General features: G+C 46.7%; 1 protein-coding gene across 8 annotated transcripts in view; it reads left to right on the plus strand.

The window, feature by feature from the left end:
- The first annotated feature begins 247 nt into the window (after window positions 1-247).
- Fat1 (FAT atypical cadherin 1) overlaps window positions 248-21088 on the plus strand; it is a 120098-nt gene continuing 99257 nt past the window's right edge. For 6 of the 8 annotated variants that reach the window (XR_004946878.1, XM_036209268.1, XM_036209271.1 and 3 more), the window contains exons 1-2: window positions 3217-3365; window positions 15957-19242. Coding sequence is in view for 7 of the 8 variants with exons in the window: in XM_036209268.1 (XP_036065161.1) it covers window positions 15975-19242 (3268 nt within the window). In the remaining variant the exon portion in view is untranslated. Of the gene's footprint in view, window positions 623-3216; window positions 3366-3788; window positions 3807-15956; window positions 19243-21088 lie in introns of those variants that run through there. The other 2 variants (XM_036209269.1, XM_036209270.1) reach the window with 2 other exon arrangements.

Genomic DNA, 21088 nt, shown 5'->3' on the forward strand with positions numbered 1-21088 from the left:
TGAGTGCGAGGAAGCCTGCGCTCGGCGGAGCTCCAAGACTCGGCGGGGAGGAGAGGGGCGGACCTTTCCTCGTGTCGACCGCAGCGGCCAGGGAGATGACTGCGGCTAGGGAAGCGGCGACAGCCTGGGTATCCGCAGCTGCAACTGGCTGGGAGGCAAACTGAAGCCGGAGAACCCCTTCAGCGCCCGGGAGCCGGCGGCGAGGCGGAGCCTTGACGTCACCTCCCCTCCCCCAGCCGCTCCTGGAGGGAGGAGTGGGGAAAGGAGGCAGAGAGCTCCGCCGCAGTTGCCGGCCGTAACTCCTCAACTCGGCAGCTGGCTGCCTGGACATGTCCTAACAAACTTGGCTTCTCCTCGGCCCTCTCTCCAGACCTCGTGCGCGCTCTCTCCACCTCCTTTGGTGCTCAAAACTTTCCCCGGGTCGGAAGCCACTGGAAAAGCGATCACCTGAGTCCCGACAGCATTGGAGGCTCGCACTCTGCTTGGGGATATGCTGAAGATCCAAGGGAAGCAAAGTTGGGTACTTCGAGCCCGGCTCCTAACAAAAATCCAAACGGCGTGGGATTTACCCAACTGCCGGGGACTGTAAGGAAGAGCATCGAGGACCGGGCTAGCTACTGTGGTGAGTTCTTTGTTCAGTGCATGCCTTGTAGAATTTAAGTTTAAACGTAAATGAAATAACGTGGGGGTGTTTCTCTGTAAGTGAGTGGGGGAATTCATGTGGCTCTCGTAGGGTCTGCGCTCAGGGAACTGGGCTGCCGGCGGCCTTTACGGGGCGCGGGAATGAAAGGCAAGCATGCGCAGCGTTTGGAATTCACAAAATACACACAGAGCGCTGTTCAAAAGAACTTGAGAAGCGAAGCCGTTTGTGCATTATATTCAGTGTAACTTGTTATAGAAATGGTGCCCAGGGAGGGCGCGTTGGAGAGTGGGTGATCTGCAGTGGCGCAGCGCCCTCTAGTCCGAGCACCAGGCAAGGCGCGTTCCCAGCTCCTAGCTCAGTGCAGACCTCGAACTTGGACCTGCCGGGTACTCTAACGACGAGGACCAGACAGAGCTCTATCGCTTCCACCCCAGCCTTCATTTATACCGGTCCACACTTAATACCTTTCCAAAAATCAGCTTAGGTGGACTGGGTGCAGAAGCCGTGCTGGGGGAAAGGTTTTTAGGGGGAATAGTTCCCCTTCCATCTAATTTCCATGAGGCTCTGGGGACAGGGTCAAGGAAGATCGACTATTTAAAGGATGTCCGTGAACTTGAACTACACTTCTCTTCATGTGAAGGCAATGCGCTCGTAGCCAAAAAGGTATCTCCATGTCGTTTTGTGGTGTCTAAAGGATTAGCAAAATGTGGCAGCCTAGGAGACTGCATGCATCTTTGGCTTTCGGTGGTTCCTGTAGAGACCAAGTGCAACTTCTTCCAGGCAGTGAGGTTTATTAGTGAGCCTGGATAGTTAGGAATCTTAAGAATATATTTTAGTTCTAGTAAGCACTAATTATATATGTATGTATGTATGAATGAATGATAATTTTTTCCTCAGGAATTCCTTTGTGCCATTTAGAGACTCCAGCGATTTAATGTTATGGAGTGGTGTGTTTTTGTACTTTTTTTATTGTTCTTTCCCTCTCTTAGCATCACTAGCCCAGGCCGTCTCACATCCCCTCCCCCAACGGCTGGCTTTCTTGTGTGGCTGTGTTTTGTTGAGAGTTAAAATTCCGTGAGGGTCGCAAACCGGTTGAGCTTGGAGATCAGGTCGTTTACCTTCTTCGCCGCGTTCCGGGTATGGAACTGACCGTAACTCCGCGAGCACTTTGCGCGGTTGTAGCCGCGGCCAGTCGAGTCTTTGGGTTATGATGATGTTCGTTATTTGCTGCTGGTTGTGAATTCGTGTGTGTTCCAAATAGTGTGCAGGGGAATAGAGAGCTGCGAATCAGCACACTCATTCTGCAGGCACTACTTTTTCTTCCCAAGCTTAACCTGCTAGGCACCATTATTATTTTCAGACATCTTCCCTTAAGGTGGCTTAAAAAGTGACATAAACTTTGAGCCAAAGAAATACTCCCTTACCTAGTCTTACTAGCCCCTGGCTGCTGTGCCGTTCGCCCTGTTGTCCCCTCCACCCGCACCCTGGGAAATCTGATCTCTTCGTCGTCGCGGCGTTAAAATGTTCGAGCCCCACAAACTTTCCCAGGTCAAGTCCTCCCTCTTCTCTGGGCTGCGTCCCAAAGCGAGGCTGGCTTCGGCTGCCTCTCAGTTGCGCTTCAGCCGGTACCTGGAGCTGTGCCCAAGCCGGGGATGGACTTGCAGCCCTGGGATGCGCTGGCTGGGCGCTCGGGCGCCAGAGGGAGTTCTGCCAGTGGGGCGCCTGTTAGCCGGGGATCCCTCATTCTCGCTAGAGAACTTGTAGCTAAGGGGCCAGAATCTCAGACTGCGGCACCCTTGGGGCGGAATTAAGCACTGAGAATGCGCCTAGGGAGGCTCAGCTGCCTTTGTCCTATAGACCTGGGGGCTGGGGGGGGGGGCGCGTCTGTCCTGGTGGCCAGCGTTGGGGTTCATCACCCCCCCCACCCCCACCCCGGTCCAGGAACATCTGAGGTCCAACCGAGTCTGCATTAACAGGTCTCGGAAAGACTGGTGTATTTTCCCCGGGCCTTAATGTGGATTTCAGGAGGAAGTAAATTCCGACCTAACTGCATTCCTTTCCAGACCCTTAGTAGTTTTTCACCCTGGTGGCTGCAGGCTCGCGGAGCGAGGCATTCAAATGCCGATTTGGGGATTTCCTGGAGGTTGGGAACAAGTCTCTGGAGATGCATGGGTGGGTGGTGGGGGGAGTGCTTAGCCATAGGTGACTTCTCCTTTACTGTCGATATTTTTTTGGGGGGGTAAGCAAATGTTTCCCCTCTCCTAGCAGGGAACATCCAATAAAATTCCTCGCAGCAGCAACAGCAGCCCCAGCAGCAGCTCGAAATTCTAGAACAGTCCCCAAACTGTCCCTTTTCGTAGGAGTGCGAGCTGCACCAGGACGCTCGCCTTGCTCCAAGCCGATCGCCGATCGTGGTAGTCCCGGGGAGCTTCTGACCCGGGGCGGGGCGGTCTCGAGCTGCGCGCACTGAGTCCGGGAGTCTGGGCGCTGCAGAAACGAGAGCCGGCGCAGGCAGGCGTGGCCGCGGGCGGAGGGATACACACGGCGGGGAGCTGGAAGCGCGCGGACCGGGCTGGACGCGGCGGGGCTGGACGGCCAGCGGCGCCATGCGGACGTGCGAGCCCAGTGCGGCTCCCGGCACAGCAGCCTCCCGCCGGCGGGCGCACTGAGCACCCGGGCTGTGCGCCCGACCGCACCGCCGCCACTTGGAGCCAACTTTGCAGTAAGTTTGCAGAGAGTGGAGTTGAGCCTGGGGCGGCGGGTAGGTGCCCTCCCTCCCACGCTTCTCCGGCTGCACCGAGGCGGGGGGCTGGAGCTCGTCTCCTTGCCCAGTTCGCAGAGTTGAGTGGCGGACCGCGGCTCCAGGATGCGGAGGCGGAGGGGTGGAGGGACCCGAGGGACGTGCGGGGAATGGTGATTGCCGAGTCGGGGACCGGCGCTGCGGTTCCCCGGACCAGCGCTGTACTCGGTGCGGCTCCAGGCTGTCTAACCCGGGAGCACGACTGCCCCGTTCCTGGTTCGACTCCTGTCCATCTCGGCTGTGGAGCGTGTTTTTTCCTAAGGACTGAGATGAAAGCAGAGCCGATCGCCTGAGCGTGGGATCTTTGAAATGGAGTCGCAGAGTTTCTTAGATGTTCTGTGCCCGGAGGAGTGCAGCGCCGAGGTTGAATGCGGCTCCTTTGCTAGGCTAAGCCGCCGGGGAATTGTGTGGCCGGGCAGTTGTCTGTTTTCTGGAAGATAAACTTGGGAGGTCTTGATTAAAGCGAGGGTCTGCTTCACAGCATTCACCATGCTTTCTTTTAGGAAGCTAACTTTTGGTTGTCTTGTAAGACCCCCCCCCCCCCCCCCCGTGATGGGAATTGCAGGGACTTGGAAACAAGGAGACAATTGTGTGCTATAGCAAAGTAAATTCGCAAATATTTTCTATGTAGTTTTTTTTTTTTCATGTGCCTGGACTATGGTTTCATTAAGTGTCTTTTGTTAAGCAACTCCCGAGTGCGGGGTAGAGATTTTTTTTTTTTAAACTGGGAATTTGCATAGACAATTACAGTCAGAAAAGATTTAAAAGGCACATACTTGCCTTTGCAAAAGTTGACTTCTGGTGCTTCCTCTATTCTATATTTAATAGTTTAAGGACATATTTTTATGTGCTAATACTAAGAAATGGTGATGTTTTTCACATCAGTCTGAGAGTTTTAGCTATGCTATTCACCCACATACCCATTTGTTGCATGTCCTCTCTGGTGATATTGGTTCATTTTAGTTTATTTGGCTTTGTGTCTTGGCATCAGTGCTCTGATCTGGCAGTTAGAACTTGCCTTCTCTCCTTGTTCAATATTTTAATATAAGATACGATTTTTAAAAAAATGACACAACTCCCAGTTTTGGCTGAAGTTGAATTTTACAAGCTTAGTGTAAGTTTTGTTTAAAAGTTGGCCTTTGTGTGCCCATTTCTTAAAAAAAAAAAATTAACAACTTAAATGATCTAGGGTATTTTTTTTTTTTTAAACCGCACTGTGAAAGGAAGTAAGGTTGTTAGGGGGCCTTCATAAAGTCATTTGGGCCACCTGTGCATTCAATTTTGAGGGTAAGTAGTCTCTAGGCATGTCTTTACTGAGTTCACGTCATGTATCAGTAGACTGATCAGTTACGTGCACATTAAAGATGTGGGTTCCAAGTAGTAAGGTTTTCATTTAAATAACTCCCCCCCCCCCCAGTATCCTCAGATTCAGCTCTTGAATCATCAGTGGAGAAGTCATTTCCTTACATGTTAGAAGTAGAAGGGACTTAGGGGAACCTCTGCTTAACGCTCTTAAGAGGTTTTCTAGGGCTGCTTGATTCCCACCCAATCTGGCTGCTTTTTACATAAACTCAATAAGCCAAATCCAGTCGGCACACTATTGCATTAAATGCCATTTAGGTGGCTGATTTGTTGCCTGAAGGAGCTTAGTTAATAGAGGAAGCTGTGGGGCTCTGCATTCTAATCTTCCTGACTGGGAATTTACAGTAGGAAAGTACTCTTTTGAGCAGATTGTGCGGAAGATGGAGCCAGGGGCTGTCTTGGGAGTCTCACTTTAATTGTTGAGGTACCGATGTCTGTTTGTCCTTAGACCCTGGAAAGGTGTTTTCAAATGGGATGACATCCGGTATTTAAGATCAGAAAATTGCTACTTGCAACAATAATTTAAAATATAAATTTCAATTTTATGGGTGTTTTGCCTGTTTGTGGGTGCCTGGTGCCCCCAGAGGCCAGAAGAAATCCTCTAGAAATGGAGTTACAGATGGTAGTGAGTTGCCACGTGTGTGCTGGGAATCGAACCTGGGTCCTTGGGAAGAGCAGTCAATGCTGTAAACTGCTGAGCCATCTCCAATCCCCCCAGCACCCCCTACCCCTCACCCCACCCCCACCTCGTTAAAAAATGCTCATCTTTTCTTTTCCATTTAAATGCTTCTCAGATTTTTGCTTAATTCCAAGAGATCACTGTATATGTGATGATAAATACATTCATTACTTACATCCTTTGTATGGAAATTCGGTCATTATTTAATTTTTGTCCTTCATAGAGTGTTAAAGCCTAGGGCTTTGTGATTAAGTTGCTCTAGAACACTGATGTGGCATCACCCATAGCCAGTTGTGGAGGGGTTTGAAGTGGTAGTGACCTCATTTTGGACCACTTAGGAATTAAGAGCCATATAAAGGGCCGCCATCTGTAATGCTGTTACTGGCCTGGTGGATGGTCATGTCTGAATGTTCTGTTAAGGGGGACGGAAGCACTCTTATTATTCTGTGAATCCTCTCCCCAATTTAATTTTGCCTTCTATTCTCTGTTCTTAATCCTTTATCCATCTGTCCATCGTTAGCCTAGCAACTGTGGGTCTTCCCTGCAAACAAGTCAGGTTTCCTGTCCTTAAAGAGCTGAAGTCTGGTGAGGGAGGAGGATAAGTCAGTTTGGCGTAGGAAGAGGTCTGTTAAGATCAAAATGGTGCATGACAACACTTCAGAAATCTGGGACCCCTGGAGGAGGTGGGTCAGGATGAGTTCTTCATGATGGATAGGAGAGTGGGGGGCAGGGGGCGGGGGGAGGGGAGTGGGTAGGGAGAGAACAGAGCAAGGGAATGGCAGTACAGAGTGTGGATTGTATGGCTTGATTGTGGTTTGCTGACGAGACAGAAAAGAGACCAAAGCTGTAAGAAAACGAAAGCTCTGGAGAGTTACCCCGAAGCCACTTCCAATCTAGGTTCACTGGACTTAGCAGCTGTCTCCTTTTGGCCAGGGTGGCACACAGAACAGTAAATGACGGTGGCGGAAGTTGGCTTGTGAAGACCAGAGGATAGTTTTTATGGGGCAAAGGTTAAGGGCAAGAAAACAAGGAAATGCTGGAGAGAAAGGTGAAGTCACTACACTGTGCTAGCAGAGTTACATTTGCATCCTCTTTCAGACGGGCGTTGTACCTGTCGCCTTAGATTCCAGCCCTCAGCCACTGGTTGGAATCCTGGGCTCTGGACAGCTTGGCTGGACACAAGCCTATGAGAAAGTGCCCTTTTAGTTTGAAGTAAGTGATACTAGGGTTACATTCGATAAGGAGTTAGAGTTCAGATTATCAAAATTCATGATAAAATCCTAATAGGAGTATACCGAGTCGGGCCCAGTGATGATTGCTTGCTTCTCTTGCAGAGGACCTGAGTTCTGTTCCCAGCACCCGCATTGGTGGCTGGCAACGGTTTATATATAACGCAGCTGTAGGGAATGGGAGGCCTTACGTGTGCATGCTCCCACACAAGACGCACAATTTAAGATAAAGGAAATCTTAAAGAGAAGAGTAAGCTGGACCAGCAGGCCAAGGGGAAATACTAAATCTTATTCAAATGCGGATGTAATATCCAAAAGAAAGAAGTTTGAGTAGAGGTGACGGGATACAGTGAGAAAACAGGTTTTCTAAGAAAGTTTAAATACTGTTCCTGAAGAAGTGCACATAGGAACCGGTGATGATTGCACAGGCCGGGGGGGGGGGTGGGGGACATGACGGTGCAGTGCTGAGGAACTTCAGAACAAAAATGGCAAGTCTAGGTAACACTCTATACATAGAGGTTTAACAGGAATAAAAGGTCTTCTAAACTCTGAATTGGAGGGAGCGAGGGGCAGGAAGGGATGGGGGAGGGCTGCCGGCAGCTGTAAAGACTGTATTTCAACACCCCCCCCCCCCCCCCCGTTTCTCAAAGAAACGGAGCCCCCAGGATGGAGTGACCTCCCTGACTTCACTCAGTTGGACAGTGGCAAAAGCTGGGGCTAGATGTCAATTTGAGGTCTTCTGGTCCCTTCCTTCGTGTTTGATGCCTTAGCTGGTCGATTTGAGTGACGTGGGGAATTAGTACGGCTCTTCCCTGGAATGTAGGAAAGGACAGTGGGCAGGGTGTTGGCAGGGAGACAGTCTGACTTAGAGCAGCTGGTCCATTGGGAAGTGTGTTCTCTAGGTACCTGAGAGTGTGGACTCAGCTGTGGGCGGTCCTGTCGGGTGCTCCGAGGATGAGGTCTCTCAGGCGGCAATAGCTTTTGTGTAGGAAGATGGCTGGGAGGTGATGTTTGTCATACTGTCCTCTCGTGTGAGGGCGAATGGGGTCCAGAGCAGCAGTAGAGAGAATCAGGAAAGCGCACTCACTGTCTTTTCGGTGGTTGTTGTTTTTAGTGTGTGTTGTGGCTTGCTTTTCTGTTTTAGGCACATGGGCAACGGAAAGGACACGGGATATATTGTTGAGGGAGGTGAGTGGCGTGAAGCATGGCGTATATAAAGATCCCGGCAGGTGGACACAGAAGAAGGTCATTTGGTTTAACATTAGCTTGTGGTGCCCGAAGAAGCTGTGCATGTTGCCTGCCAGGAAGGATGTGAAGGATTTCTGTAAGGTGTTTGAGGATGACATTGGTTTTAGGGGAGAGAAGGAAATGTGGGAAGAACTCAAAGAAGTGCTTTTCATTGAGATCTTTGCCAGTGTAAAAAAGAAAAATAAGGGGGTTAGTTTAAAGGAAATGCAGGGTTGGGAGCCGTTTATTTTTAAGCAGGGAGGAACCTGTGTTTATAGGCTCAACAGAAGATTGCAGGAGGGAACAGGGTGGTTGAGGTCTGAGCTCTGGAGCTGCAGAGGGTGCAGGGTTTCATGGTGTCAGGATGTTGGCCCCATCTCTTAGGTGTGGGAAGAGATAACCGGGCCTAATGACTCTCTCCCTCCGGAGAGGAAAGAAGGTGAGCGGCTCTCACCCTGACATTGGAACTTTCGCTTCCCTGACCTGCCATTTAGTGAAGTACCGGTGCGTGCACCTGAGGGCACAGGGAGCATAATTTGGCTCTTCCCGAAGCCTTGCTAATTTGGGAGTGGAAGAAGTAGCCATGGTAATTGCCGCTTACTTCTCCAAAGCATCGTGTAAATGATTTCTGTCTGCAGAGGAAAAGCACATTAGTTGTTAGGGAGTTAAATCCCAGGAGGCAGACAGCCTGTTTCTGTGGGCAAAGTTTGTCCTGGAACGCGGGTGTGACGAGCAGAGAATGAGCAACATAAACTTCCATGGCTCCAGTCCGGAAGAGAGGGGTGAAAGCAGAGGTGAATCCAGGGATGCCTTGTCAGCCTAGACGCCTGACGCCGCACTTAACTGTCTTCTTGACTTATGTCAACTAGAGAAGCCAGCTTCATAATTCTCATAGCCTTGTTCCCAAAGATTCATGTACATAGTAAATTATATTTCTATATGGATCATCAAAAACCGGGTTTAGGGGTTGGGGATTTAGCTCAGTGGTAGAGCGCTTGCAAGGCCCTGGGTTCGGTCCTCAGCTCCTGAAAAAAGAAAAACTGGGTTTACCTTTCTTAGAGTGAGAACACCTTTAACATTTATTTTGGGGTAAATGAAATGGCTCAGTGGGTTAAAAAAAAAAGCCTGCTATCTTGAGTTTGGTTCCCGGAGCCCACATGGCGGATGGAGAGAACTTAACCCCTGCAAAGATATCCCCCGATTTTCATGAGCACTTACCATGTCTACACATTCACACATGTGCCCTCGAACACTCACGCAAACGAGTAAATGTATTTAATTTTTTTTTGTCTTGTTTTGTTTGGAGCAGATAGATCAGGGGAACGCTGGAGTTTTCCATGCTGAGGAGGGCTGTAGTTCTGCCCTGTGTGTATCAGGTACTTGAAGACGGTTCTCAGATAGGAGTCAGGTATTGATCCTCTCAAAGTCATATTGAAGAGGAGACCTGCCGGGGTAGTCACACTGTTTGCCTCGCCAGGTAAATTGAAGAACCGAGAGAGTTACCAGAAGTAATCCCGTGATAAACACCACGCTGGAAAATTCTGTTAAATTACAGGTTAAAAAAAAACAACAAAAAACGAAACGAAACCAGTGGGTACCCAGAAAACAGAATCTACTTGTGAGTTCTTTGTTGCAAGAATAGAAGCCCCTGTGATTACTGTCTTGCTTAATTCTTTAAAGAAATGGACCTTAGTGTCTTTTGGGTCTCTCCATTGTAAATATTTCTGGAAACTACCTATTGGTTATAACTAAGGAATGGTCTTCTATTTTTTGGGGGATGGGGTTTATTTTGCTTCTAAATAATTTATTTATTTCACTTCTAAATAACTTTACAGATGATTAAATATTTTATCTAGTACACGGTATTCTTTTAAAATAAGTCACTTGCATTCAAACTACGTTGTCCAAATGGTTTTTTGTCCAGATGTTGCTTTGAAAATGTGATTTTTTTTCTTTACAGTTTAGAGATACTTAGACAAACAGGCTTTAAGGATGGCATTAAGGGGGAGGGTGTTGGCTTAGTGACTGTGTCAGGACTTAATAGGTATGAAGCATTGGGTCCAGTCTCCACCAATAAACACAAGCGACAGTCATAAATGAAACTCTGCACTTCACTAACAAATTAAACCATGGTGTCACTTGCTGAGGTTGAAGAGTGTGTGGACCGCTGTGAGGGGGCACAGCACACCGCTCTTAACTTTAATGTTTTCCTAATATGTAGAGGATAAACGTGGCCTCTTGCGTGTGTCAGGTGACCTCTGTCTCAATTCTAAGTCTTGGTGTTGATCAGAATTCCTGAGTTTGAGATGCTGCCATGTCTCTGAAACATGAGAACTGCTTCTAAATCTTAAAATTTTAGGTAAAAATACGTGAAGCAGAAAAAAAAATCCACTTTTTAGGAGATATCATTAATCCTATAGAAATTAGGAGGTATGGTCTCTGCACGGTCACTGTGTGCTTTCATGAAGAGTGTGCATTCTCAGTATTGGAACATTTTACATGAATGCCTCCAGTGAAGAAGTATGAGGATAGTAATATTTTACTTTTACCAGAAAAGTTATTCTTTCTTGTGCATGTATGGGTTTTAGAAATCTATACTAAAGATGTTTAATGTTTCCCTGAAGACCAAGTGTAGGACATATTCTGTTTTGATTTTGGAAAATATAAATTAAAAGCACAACTTAATTATGAGTTCATGCCCTGGTGACTGCCTTCTAAATATCAAAGCATAGCCCTGGGCTGAGATGAGTTTTGGAGTTTAATTTTCATAAGTATGAAACTTAGATAATAACACACTTTTTAGACAAAATGGTGGATCCTCTCCCCTCCTGTGTAATTGTTTGTTTTGTATAGAATAATAGCTGTAGTTTGCTTATGACATTTTATAGTGAAACCCAAGCCCACAGTTCTTTATTAATACTTCTGTAGGGTCAATAATATTCCCTAGAACTGATTTTTTTTTAAAATTATATGATAGTATTTAGTAATTTCACCTAATTCCAGTGGCATTCTGTTAGCAAATTCAGAGTTTAAAGAAAACTAATCGGTTGTGAATGTTAGTCAGGGTGGTCCAGGAAGTTATTTAGCCTGTGATGTGTCCAATGGAGCCTGTGGGTTGGTTATGGAGAGAGAGAGAGAGAGAGAGAGAGAGAGAGAGAGAGAGAGAGAGAGAGAGAGAGAGGTGTTTGGGGATCCTGAGAGGATGAGGCAGGGGCAGTGTGTTCATGGAGAGAGGACAGCTGTACTGTTTGTCTGTTAGGATTTCTCTTATGACTGAGGAGTTGGGAGGGGACCCAGGGCCTCTCTGTGGTGCTAGGAAGGGCATCATGGCAGTGCCTGGCATGCATGGGGCATGCCCAAGTCCAGATGTTAAGTTCCAAGCACTCGAGGAGACTGGCATCTGGAGTTTCTTGTCACTGATTCTAGTTCTTAGTTTCTTCACCCCCTCAGTTGCTAATTTGGCTCCTTTGCCTTTCTTCTCTTCTCCTGCTGCGTCCCTCTTCATGAAGGCTCCATCCTTGCCTGGCCTTTCCTCCCCTTCCTGGCTTTAAAAGCTCTCCTTATCACGATGGTTTCTTAGATCATTGCCTCCAGGCTGGAGAGCCTTCTTACTTAACCACATCTGCCGGCTTGAAGGCTTTATTCGCCTAACCATAGCCTCTGTGTGTTAGTCACCACCTGTCTGCCTTCGCTGTGGTAGATACCTGAGGTCACCTACTTAGGAGGAGGCATGGGGTAATTTGGTGCTTGGTTTCAGTCCTTGGTCACTTGGCCCTGTTTTTTGGTCTGTGATGGCAAAGGCATCTCGGTGGGAACCCGTGGAGAAGGTCTGTTGACCTTGTCATGACTAGGCAGTAGAGAGGTGGGGGTGGGGAGACAGGGAAGGAGCTGGGGGTCCTAATGGCCCCTTGAAGGCCGTGCCTCCAGTGATGTAACACCCTTCCTCTAGACCCCACTCATCTCTGATGGCACCATATTGTCTCATGGGTGCCACAGGCTAGCTACCAAGCCTTCGATGCGTGGGCCTTTGGGGGAACTCCTCCGAACCACAGCAGTCAGAACATCTTGTGGTAGTGTGCACGGCTGGCCCCATTTCCAGGCCGTCCTTTTGTTCTCTGACCCTGCCAGTAAAGGTCCTCCTCGTTCAGCACCACTGTCTGGAAATCTTTGATACTTCAATGTGCCTTTTCTGTCTCTCCCCTTGTTCACCAGAGAACCTTGCGACAGACGCAGTTTGACTGCTTCTCCCCACCTCCGGCATTAATCATGGTGGCTCACACACATGATGGCTTTTCAAATGTCTTATCATGTAGCAGCCTCAGATTGGGGGTGCCCCCCCCCCCCGCTGGCTTCAACCCATGCTGCCCACATTTCTCAACACAGAGTCCATAGGGGTCCCTTCTTGCAGTCAGTGACCACACGTCCCTGATCCCAATCCTCCTGCAGGCTCTCATTTTATTAGGAGTAAAATCGAGGGTCATAAAATGGGTTGAGTAAGAATGGACAAATCAACCTCAGCATTCTGAGTTGCGGGTTGTATTCTCCACCTGGGAAACTGTCAGCTACTTGTTGGCCTCCTTCCAGAGAGTGTCTGTACAGGAAAACAGGGAAGGGAGTGACCCGGCTGTGCAGAAAACCGACAAGATCTCAGAGGAGGTTGGGGCCAGGTCAGTGTCAGCACTGGGATGTCATGTGTGTCACTGCTATGATGTGTGGAAGATGACCCTGTGATCCCCTTCAAGACACAGACCCAGTCTAATCATAAAACATGACAAATTCCAGTGCATGACCAGACTGACTCCGTAGTAACATGCTCATGGGAGATGCTAATGCAGAAACTCTGCACATATTCTCTCAGTGTAAGATGATTTTACAATAAAACTCTCCGTGTCTCTGCCCCTGCCTTCTTTCCCTGCCCCACTATCTCCAGCCCCAGGGCTCTCTCATTTTTTTCCCTCATCCCACTGTGTTCTAGAGAACCCAGGCATTACTTTCCAGAAATACCACTCATGCTAAGCTTAATTTGGATATGAGTTTCTCCTTTCCCCAGGCGCTTGTGCAGTCTCTGGCTATGGGCTTCTTCCAAAGCGCTGACCCCTCGTCCACCGGGCTCCTTTTCTCTTCATAGCCTATTTGGCTTACCGGGCAGTGCATCATCCATCAGTGTAGGAGTTTTGGTTCACTTTCAGTCCCCTAGCTTCTGGAGATATACCTGCCTCACAGCAGTTGTTCATTAAATATTTGTTGAAAAGAGCAAGCAGATGATAAACATAATTTAACTAAAAATGGATACAGTGCAGACACTAATAAATAAGTGTCTGCTTATTACTTCTCCCTCCAGATGTCACCGATGTGAGCTTTGTCAAGAATTTGTGAGACTCGGTCAAGAATTTTTTTTTTTTTTTTTTCAGTTTGAAGCATATCCATATCCATATGCATGTACACAGTTTTGCTTTCCTCCTTTGGCGGACATAAATGGGATCAGCTTAGTTTTGCGAGTCCATTTCTGTAGGTATCTTTACACGCCAGTCTATTAGATGCCATCTTGTTTTTGATGGCTGTTGTAATATTTTACATGTAAAACTAAGCAAACACGTGGAAGTGGTTACATAGAATTTTGATGTGATTGCTCCTTGTGAAGTGGATCCTAGTAACATTGGCTCCAAAAGCAGAATGTGCATCTCAAGAAGGACAACACCCATTCATCATCATTTTTGTAGATGGTCTCTAAAGCATTTTCCTAACATGTACTTTTATATCCCTAGGTCAAGTGTACTTTCTTTGCCTTTCTTAAATCTTTACATACCAAAAATGGTGACATTGGGTAGCATGACCTTGAAACCTGCAATTGAGCTGAATGGAAGTTTTTTTTACATTTTGTCAAAATTCCAGGATTTTTTTTTTTTTTTTTTTAATATAAAAACTCAAATTTCCCCAAAAAGATTAGAACTGGCGAACAGATTGAGTTTTTTTGTAGTGGTGGTTTTGGGAGAAGTTTTTATTTTGTTAAGTAATCCTTGTTCCCCTAGAGGTCAGAGATGTGTGTGATTTCCTGACTCTGTCTGCTGGGAAGGTATGAATAGCTGTGGAGCAGGTAAGGGTGCCCATCTTGAACTTGATTCAGTATCCATTAGGCTTCTAATTGCTTTAGACACATCAGTTCTCTCCCCCCTCCCCCAATAAAATGACTAATGGGGCAGGTTGGCAGTGGCTGAGCTAAGATGCTGCAAATGAATATTGCCTTCCTAATTTTGCTGGGCTGTCAAGCCAGCCTTCCAGTCTGCTGTTTCTTTCACCTTTGCTAGCTCTCAGAACTTATGCATATTAATCCGAGGGTTACTTTGCAAGGGTGAGTTTCTGCACTGTGCTGTCAGCGCTGGGAGTTTGTGAAAATGCATCGATTTTCCCTTTTTTCAGGATGAATTTGTTGGCATGAGGAAGAACAGCTGGTCCAGAGATTAAAAAAAAAAAAAAAAAAAGCCCCATTCTCTGTCCAGATCTCAGCCCTGTGGACCTGGCCTTCCTTCCCACTTGTTAAAGGCTGCCTTTTGTTCAGGCTCCCTCTTTTCCCTTCCGAGTCACCCTCTGCCCTTCCTGCACTTCTGCCCTCCCTGCTACCTTGATACGATGCTTTGATGATTGAGTTTCTATGTACGTGTATCTTGTCTTTTATTGGTGACTTCTGGGTGACAGGTTGTTCAGGGTTTTAAAGATCTCAAACCCTTGAACAAGGGGTTATTGACAGCAGTGACGGTAAAATGGCAATGTTCAGGGTGAGATTTGCTTCTGTGCCTTAGGAAGAACTGTTAGCTCTTCAGGTTTTCATATTCTAAAATGACCTTTTACTGTATGCTCAGGTTGGTGTTTAGAAATTACCTGAGTACAAATTTGATGGTAGTGATTACTGTAATTCCTCCAGATAGTTTTATAGTACTAAATGAGACAGTAAAGGCATGCTATAGGGAATGAACTTAATTATTTTTATGAAGAAAATAATTTCAGGATAAATTTTGAAAGCAGGTTACAAGCTATCATTATACAAGAGCCTGTAAAAGCCCTGTTTAGGACTTTTTCTTGGAGGCTTTGCACGTTTACAGTACTGTATTAGCACACATTTGTAAGCTTCCCCGACTTGGTGAAACATGCCTGTCAGTCTAGCAGTGGGAGATTGAGGCAAGAGGATCAGGAGTTCAAGTCCATCCTCAATTACATCATAAGTTTGAGGCTAGCCTCAGTTACAGGAAGCCCTGTCTCAAGGACTTCCTCCTTCCCTCCCATGAAAATAAGTTTATAAGATTTTGAGAATGTAATTCCTGGTATGTAAGAGAAGATAATATAATATCCATTGCCTGTCTATTTAAAAACTGATGTTCCCAGGCGGTGCTGGCACATACCTTTAATCCCAGCACTCAGGAGGCAGAGCCAGGTGGATATTTGTGAGTTCGAGGCCAGCCTGGTCTATGGAGCGAGATCCAGGAAAGGCACAAAGCTACACAGAGAAACTCTGTCTCGAAAAACAAAACAAAACAAAAAAAACCAAAAACAACAAAAAACAAAACAAAACCTGATGTTTATGTTTCTTCCGAAAACTTAAGTATAACAATAAAATTCAGGGCTGTGGAGAGATATGTCAGTGGTTCAGAGCACTGCTCTTGCAGAGAACTTGGGTTCTTGGGTTCGAATCCCAGCACCCACATAGCAGCTCACAACCATCTGTACCTCCATTTCCAGGGCCTCCGACAATCTCTTCTGGCCTCTGTAGGCACTGCATGCTTGTGCACAGAAATTCACCTGTTCATAGACATACACGTATACACATGAAAACAATATTAACAGGGTTGCTGCCAAACATAATTCTAGACTTGTCAGAGTGTTGTTTGTATTGAAAAGCAATTACTCATCTTGTGTGGAGGTGGGAAATGCTTCCTTAACTGTAATTAATTTATAATTTACCCTTAATTTATAATTTATTTGTGTTTTATTTCCATGTAACACTTCTTACTTCTTCTCTTACAGGCAGCCGAGAATTAAACAATGGGGAGACACTTGGCCTCGCTTCTGCTTCTCCTTCTCCAGCATTTTGGAGGTAGCGATGGGAGCCAAAGACTCGAACCCACGACCCCTTCTCTACAGTTTACACACTTCCAGTACAATGTTACTGTGCATGAAAACTCCGCAGCCAAAACCTATGTTGGCCACCCTAGAAAGATGGGCATCTCCATCTTAGACCCCTCGTGGGAAATAAGGTACAAGATCATCTCGGGAGACAGCGAAAACCTGTTCAAAGCTGAAGAGTATGTTCTTGGAGACTTTTGCTTTCTAAGAATAAGGACCAAAGGAGGAAATACAGCTATCCTTAATAGAGAAGTGAGAGACCATTACACACTGATGATCAAAGCAGTTGAAAAAAACAGCAACGCTGAGGCCCGCACCAAGGTCAGGGTACAAGTGCTGGATACAAACGATTTAAGGCCGTTATTCTCGCCCACCTCTTACAGTGTTTCTTTGCCGGAAAACACAGCCATAAGGACCAGTGTCGCAAGGGTCAGTGCCACGGATGCGGATATCGGCACCAACGGCGAATTTTACTACAGCTTTAAAGACCGCACTGACATGTTTGCTATCCACCCAACAAGTGGTGTGGTTGTTCTGACTGGCAGACTTGATTTCCTAGAGACTCAGCTCTACGAGCTGGAGATCCTGGCTGTGGACCGGGGAATGAAACTGTATGGGAGCAGTGGAGTCAGCAGCATGGCCAAGCTGACGGTTCACGTGGAACAGGCCAACGAGTGTGCGCCCGTGATAACAGCAGTGACATTATCGCCCTCTGAGCTGGACAGGGACCCAACATACGCTATTGTCACTGTGGAGGACTGTGATCAGGGTGCCAACGGGGAGATAGCATCTTTAAGCATTGTGGCTGGCGACCTTCTGCAGCAGTTTAAAACAGTGAGGTCTTTCCCAGGGAGTAAGGCATTCAAAGTGAAAGCTGTTGGGGGCATCGATTGGGATAGCCATCCTTATGGCTACAATCTGACCCTCCAGGCTAAAGACAAAGGGACTCCTCCCCAGTTTTCCCCAGTGAAAGTTATTCATGTCCTTTCTCCGCAGTTCAGAGCTGGGCCCGTAAAGTTTGAAATGGATGTTTACAGAGCTGAGGTCAGCGAATTTGCTCCTCCACATACACCTGTGGTCCTAATCAAGGCCATTCCTAGTTACTCCCACGTGAGGTATGCATTTAAAAGCACCCCTGCAAGAGCTAAATTCAGTCTGAACCCCAACACCGGTCTCATCTCCATCTTAGAACCAATTAAAAGGCAACATACCTCATCCCATTTTGAACTCGAAGTGACAACCAGTGACAGGAAAGCTTCCACCAAAGTCGTGGTGAAAGTTGTAGGTGCCAACAGCAACCCCCCTGAGTTTACCCAGACTGCCTACAAAGCATCCTTCGATGAGAATGCGCCCATTGGCACCACCGTGATGAGGGTGAGCGCAGTAGACCCTGACGAGGGTGAGAATGGGTACGTGACTTACAGTATTGCAAACTTAAATCACGTGCCGTTTGTCATTGACCACTTCACCGGCTCCGTGAGTACTTCCGAGAACCTGGACTATGAATTGATGCCTCGAGTTTACACGCTGAGGATCCGTGCCTCCGACTGGGGCTTGCCCTACCGCCGGGAAGTTGAAGTCCTTGCTACGTTGACTCTCAATAATCTGAATGACAATACCCCCTTGTTTGAGAAGATAAACTGTGAAGGGACCATTCCCAGAGACCTAGGCGTCGGGGAGCAGATAACTACGGTTTCCGCCATTGATGCGGATGAGCTTCAGCTGGTGAGGTACCAGATCGAAGCTGGGAACGAGTTGGATTTGTTTGGCTTGAACCCCAGCTCTGGGGTACTGTCCTTAAAGCACTCGCTAATGGATGGCTCTGGCGCAAAGGTTTCTTTCCACAGTTTGAGAATTACAGCGACAGATGGAGAAAATTTTGCCACGCCACTGTATATCAACCTCACGGTGGCTGCCAGTCGCAAGCCAGTGAACTTGCAGTGTGAGGAGACCGGTGTTGCCAAAATGCTGGCTGAGAAACTGCTGCAGGCGAATAAATTGCACAACCAGGGAGAGGTGGAGGATGTTTTCTTTGATTCTCACTCGGTCAACGCCCATGCCCCACAGTTCAGAAGTACTCTTCCAACTGGAATTGAGGTGAAGGAGAACCTCCCCGTGGGTGCCAATATAGTTTTCATGAATGCGACTGATCTTGACTCTGGCTTCAATGGGAAACTTGTCTATGCCCTTTCTGGAGGAAATGATGACAGTTGCTTTGTTATTGACATGGAAACAGGAATGCTCAAAGTCTTATCTCCACTTGACCGTGAAGTAACGGACAAATACACCCTGAATATTACGGTGTATGACCTTGGTATACCTCAGAAGGCTGCATGGCGTCTTCTAGATGTCACAGTTCTGGATGCCAATGATAATCCACCCGAGTTTCTACAGGAGAACTATTTTGTTGAAGTGAGTGAAGACAAGGAGATAGATAGTGAAATCATCCAGGTGGAAGCCACTGATAAAGATCTGGGCCCCAGTGGACACGTGACATACTCGATTCTCACAGATACAGATAAGTTTTCAATCGACAGCGTGACAGGGGTGGTGAAAATTGTCCAACCTTTGGATCGTGAAGTGCAGCCTGTGCATTACTTAAAGATTGAGGCCAGGGACCAAGCCACAGAAGAACCCCAGCTGTTTTCCACTGTGCTTTTGAAAGTGTCGCTGGATGATGTTAATGACAATCCACCTAAGTTCATTCCACCCAATTACTCTGTGAAAGTCCGAGAAGATTTACCAGAAGGAACCATAATCATGTGGTTAGAGGCCTATGATCCTGATGTAGGTCAGTCGAGCCAAGTGAGGTACAGTCTCCTGGACCACGGAGAAGGCCACTTTGATGTGGATAAACTCAGTGGAGCAGTGAGAATTGTCCAGCAGCTTGACTTTGAGAAGAAGCAGGTGTATAATCTCACCGTAAGGGCCAAGGACAAAGGGAAGCCAGTGTCTCTGTCTTCCACTTGCTATGTGGAAGTTGAGGTCATTGATATGAATGAGAACTTACACCCGCCAGTGTTTTCCAGCTTTGTGGAGAAGGGGGTGGTGAAAGAAGATGTCCCGATTGGCTCATCGGTGATGGCTGTGTCAGCTCATGATGAGGACACGGGGAGAGATGGAGAGATCCGGTACTCCATTAGAGATGGCTCTGGTGTTGGCATCTTCAGGATAGATGAAGTCACAGGCGAGTACCATTATTGCTTTTGTTGGATGCTCTTCCTCCTATTTCTTCACGTCTTGGCTTCGTAATTCCCAGTTGGTTTCTGTGAGGGCTCAGCATTGAAGTACATACACGTGTTTTTGTCCCTTTAGGCTGTGAAGATAATAGACCATAAGCCACGAGGTTGGACCCAAAGGAACTGGAGGTTTAAATGTACATAAGATGCGCGAAAGAAAATTGAGATCGTTAACACTGATAGTGATCTCTTAAATTTAAACTCTATTATCAAGATCATCGTGGTGGTTTGGTAGTAACTTTGAGAAGCATTCTGGTTAAGGAGTTTTGCACGCTGGTAGATTTGCATGCTAGTACAGTAACATCAACACCATTTGGCATGCCGTCTAGAGGTGTTGCACACCTGCAAAATTATGCAGTGTACCCAGAGGTTTTACATGCAAAATTTTTTTTTATCGTCTGCTTTACCCAATCCAGGATATGAGAGGCCATTGTAGGTAATGGAATGTTGAACTGAAAAGATCTGGCTGGTAGCTGCCTTTTTCAGTCATGGTCTTGGACAAGTGAAACACATCTTAAAATTAATTTCTTCTTATTTATAAGGTGAACAAGTTCAGGTTTTTTATTTTTTTTTAATTCATTTTTTTTTTTTTTAATTTTGTTATGCTGTATGGTACTGTATTGGTGAAATTATTAAGGCCACTCCACGTAGTTAAAAGGGAGGTTTATTTTGTGGGCTTACTTACAAATGAAGGGGTAGGTTGCAGGGTCTGGCAAAGGTATCGCGTAGTCCGGCGGTGTTCTCTGGAGAACTCTGCTCGGTCTACCTCCAGCGTCCAGTCCAGGGTCCGGGCACTAAGTGCGAGACCTCTTCCCGATCCTTGGTCTTCCGCTTCCTCCTCCGCCCTGCCTTGTGGGCGTGACCATTACCAAAGCCTCAATGGGGGTTGGAACTTCCAGGCCAATGCTGGGATGTCTACCCACTACAGTACTGGGGATTGAACCTAGGACCTTCTGCTTGCTAGTGAAGGACTCTATACAAAGCTTGGTATATCCTCAAGGCTTATGTGAGGAAGTAGTAAAGTAACATGTTGGATTTATTAATACTTTTTTTTTAATGAAAAAAGCAGTGTTTTGCTATAATATGCTTTCTTTTAGAATACAGTTCTAAAACTGGAGTCTCAGGGGCAGCCAGTTCCTGATTCTGAACTGTTTTTCTCTGAGTATACAGGTTCTGTACAAGTCAGTGTTCTAGTGGGGTGTGAGCTTTATAGGGAGGCATTTTCTACCTCCAGCATCCAGCCCAAAGGGCCCAGTGCACAGAAGCTGCTCAGTATGCAGTAACATAATAAATAGATAAATAATGAAGGTCTTATCTCCAGCTGCCTCTCCCTCTGCGTGTGGTAAACAGAGGGAGACTCAAGGCTCTAGCTAGTACCAGTCAGGTCTAGACCTACCTCAGTTTACTGCTTTTACTGATGCTTTTACAGGTCTACTCATTCTAAAAGGACCTTTATTATATTAAAGATTAGTATGTTTGGTAATACCCCACATATAAAACCACAACAAAAGTGCATAGGATTTTAGCTATAATTCACCCTAGAACCTCTACTGCCATCGAAGGGTGCAAAGCATGTGGAAATACAGAGAGGCTTTTTTGTTGTTGTTGTTGTTGTTGTTTTAATTGTATTTTCTATTAATTCAAGGGGTTCCCCCCTAATTGATTATATTTCACTAGCATCACTCATGGAGACTTCTCAGAATTAATTTAAGACGGAGGAAAATGGCATAATCAATAGTGTTTGGTAATCAGTTTTTGGGAGAATAGACTCATTTTGGGGTGTGTGTGTGTGTG

The sequence above is a fragment of the Onychomys torridus genome, chromosome 17 (genome assembly GCF_903995425.1).
Source record: "Onychomys torridus chromosome 17, mOncTor1.1, whole genome shotgun sequence".
In the NCBI taxonomy this organism is placed as follows: Eukaryota; Metazoa; Chordata; class Mammalia; order Rodentia; family Cricetidae; genus Onychomys; species Onychomys torridus.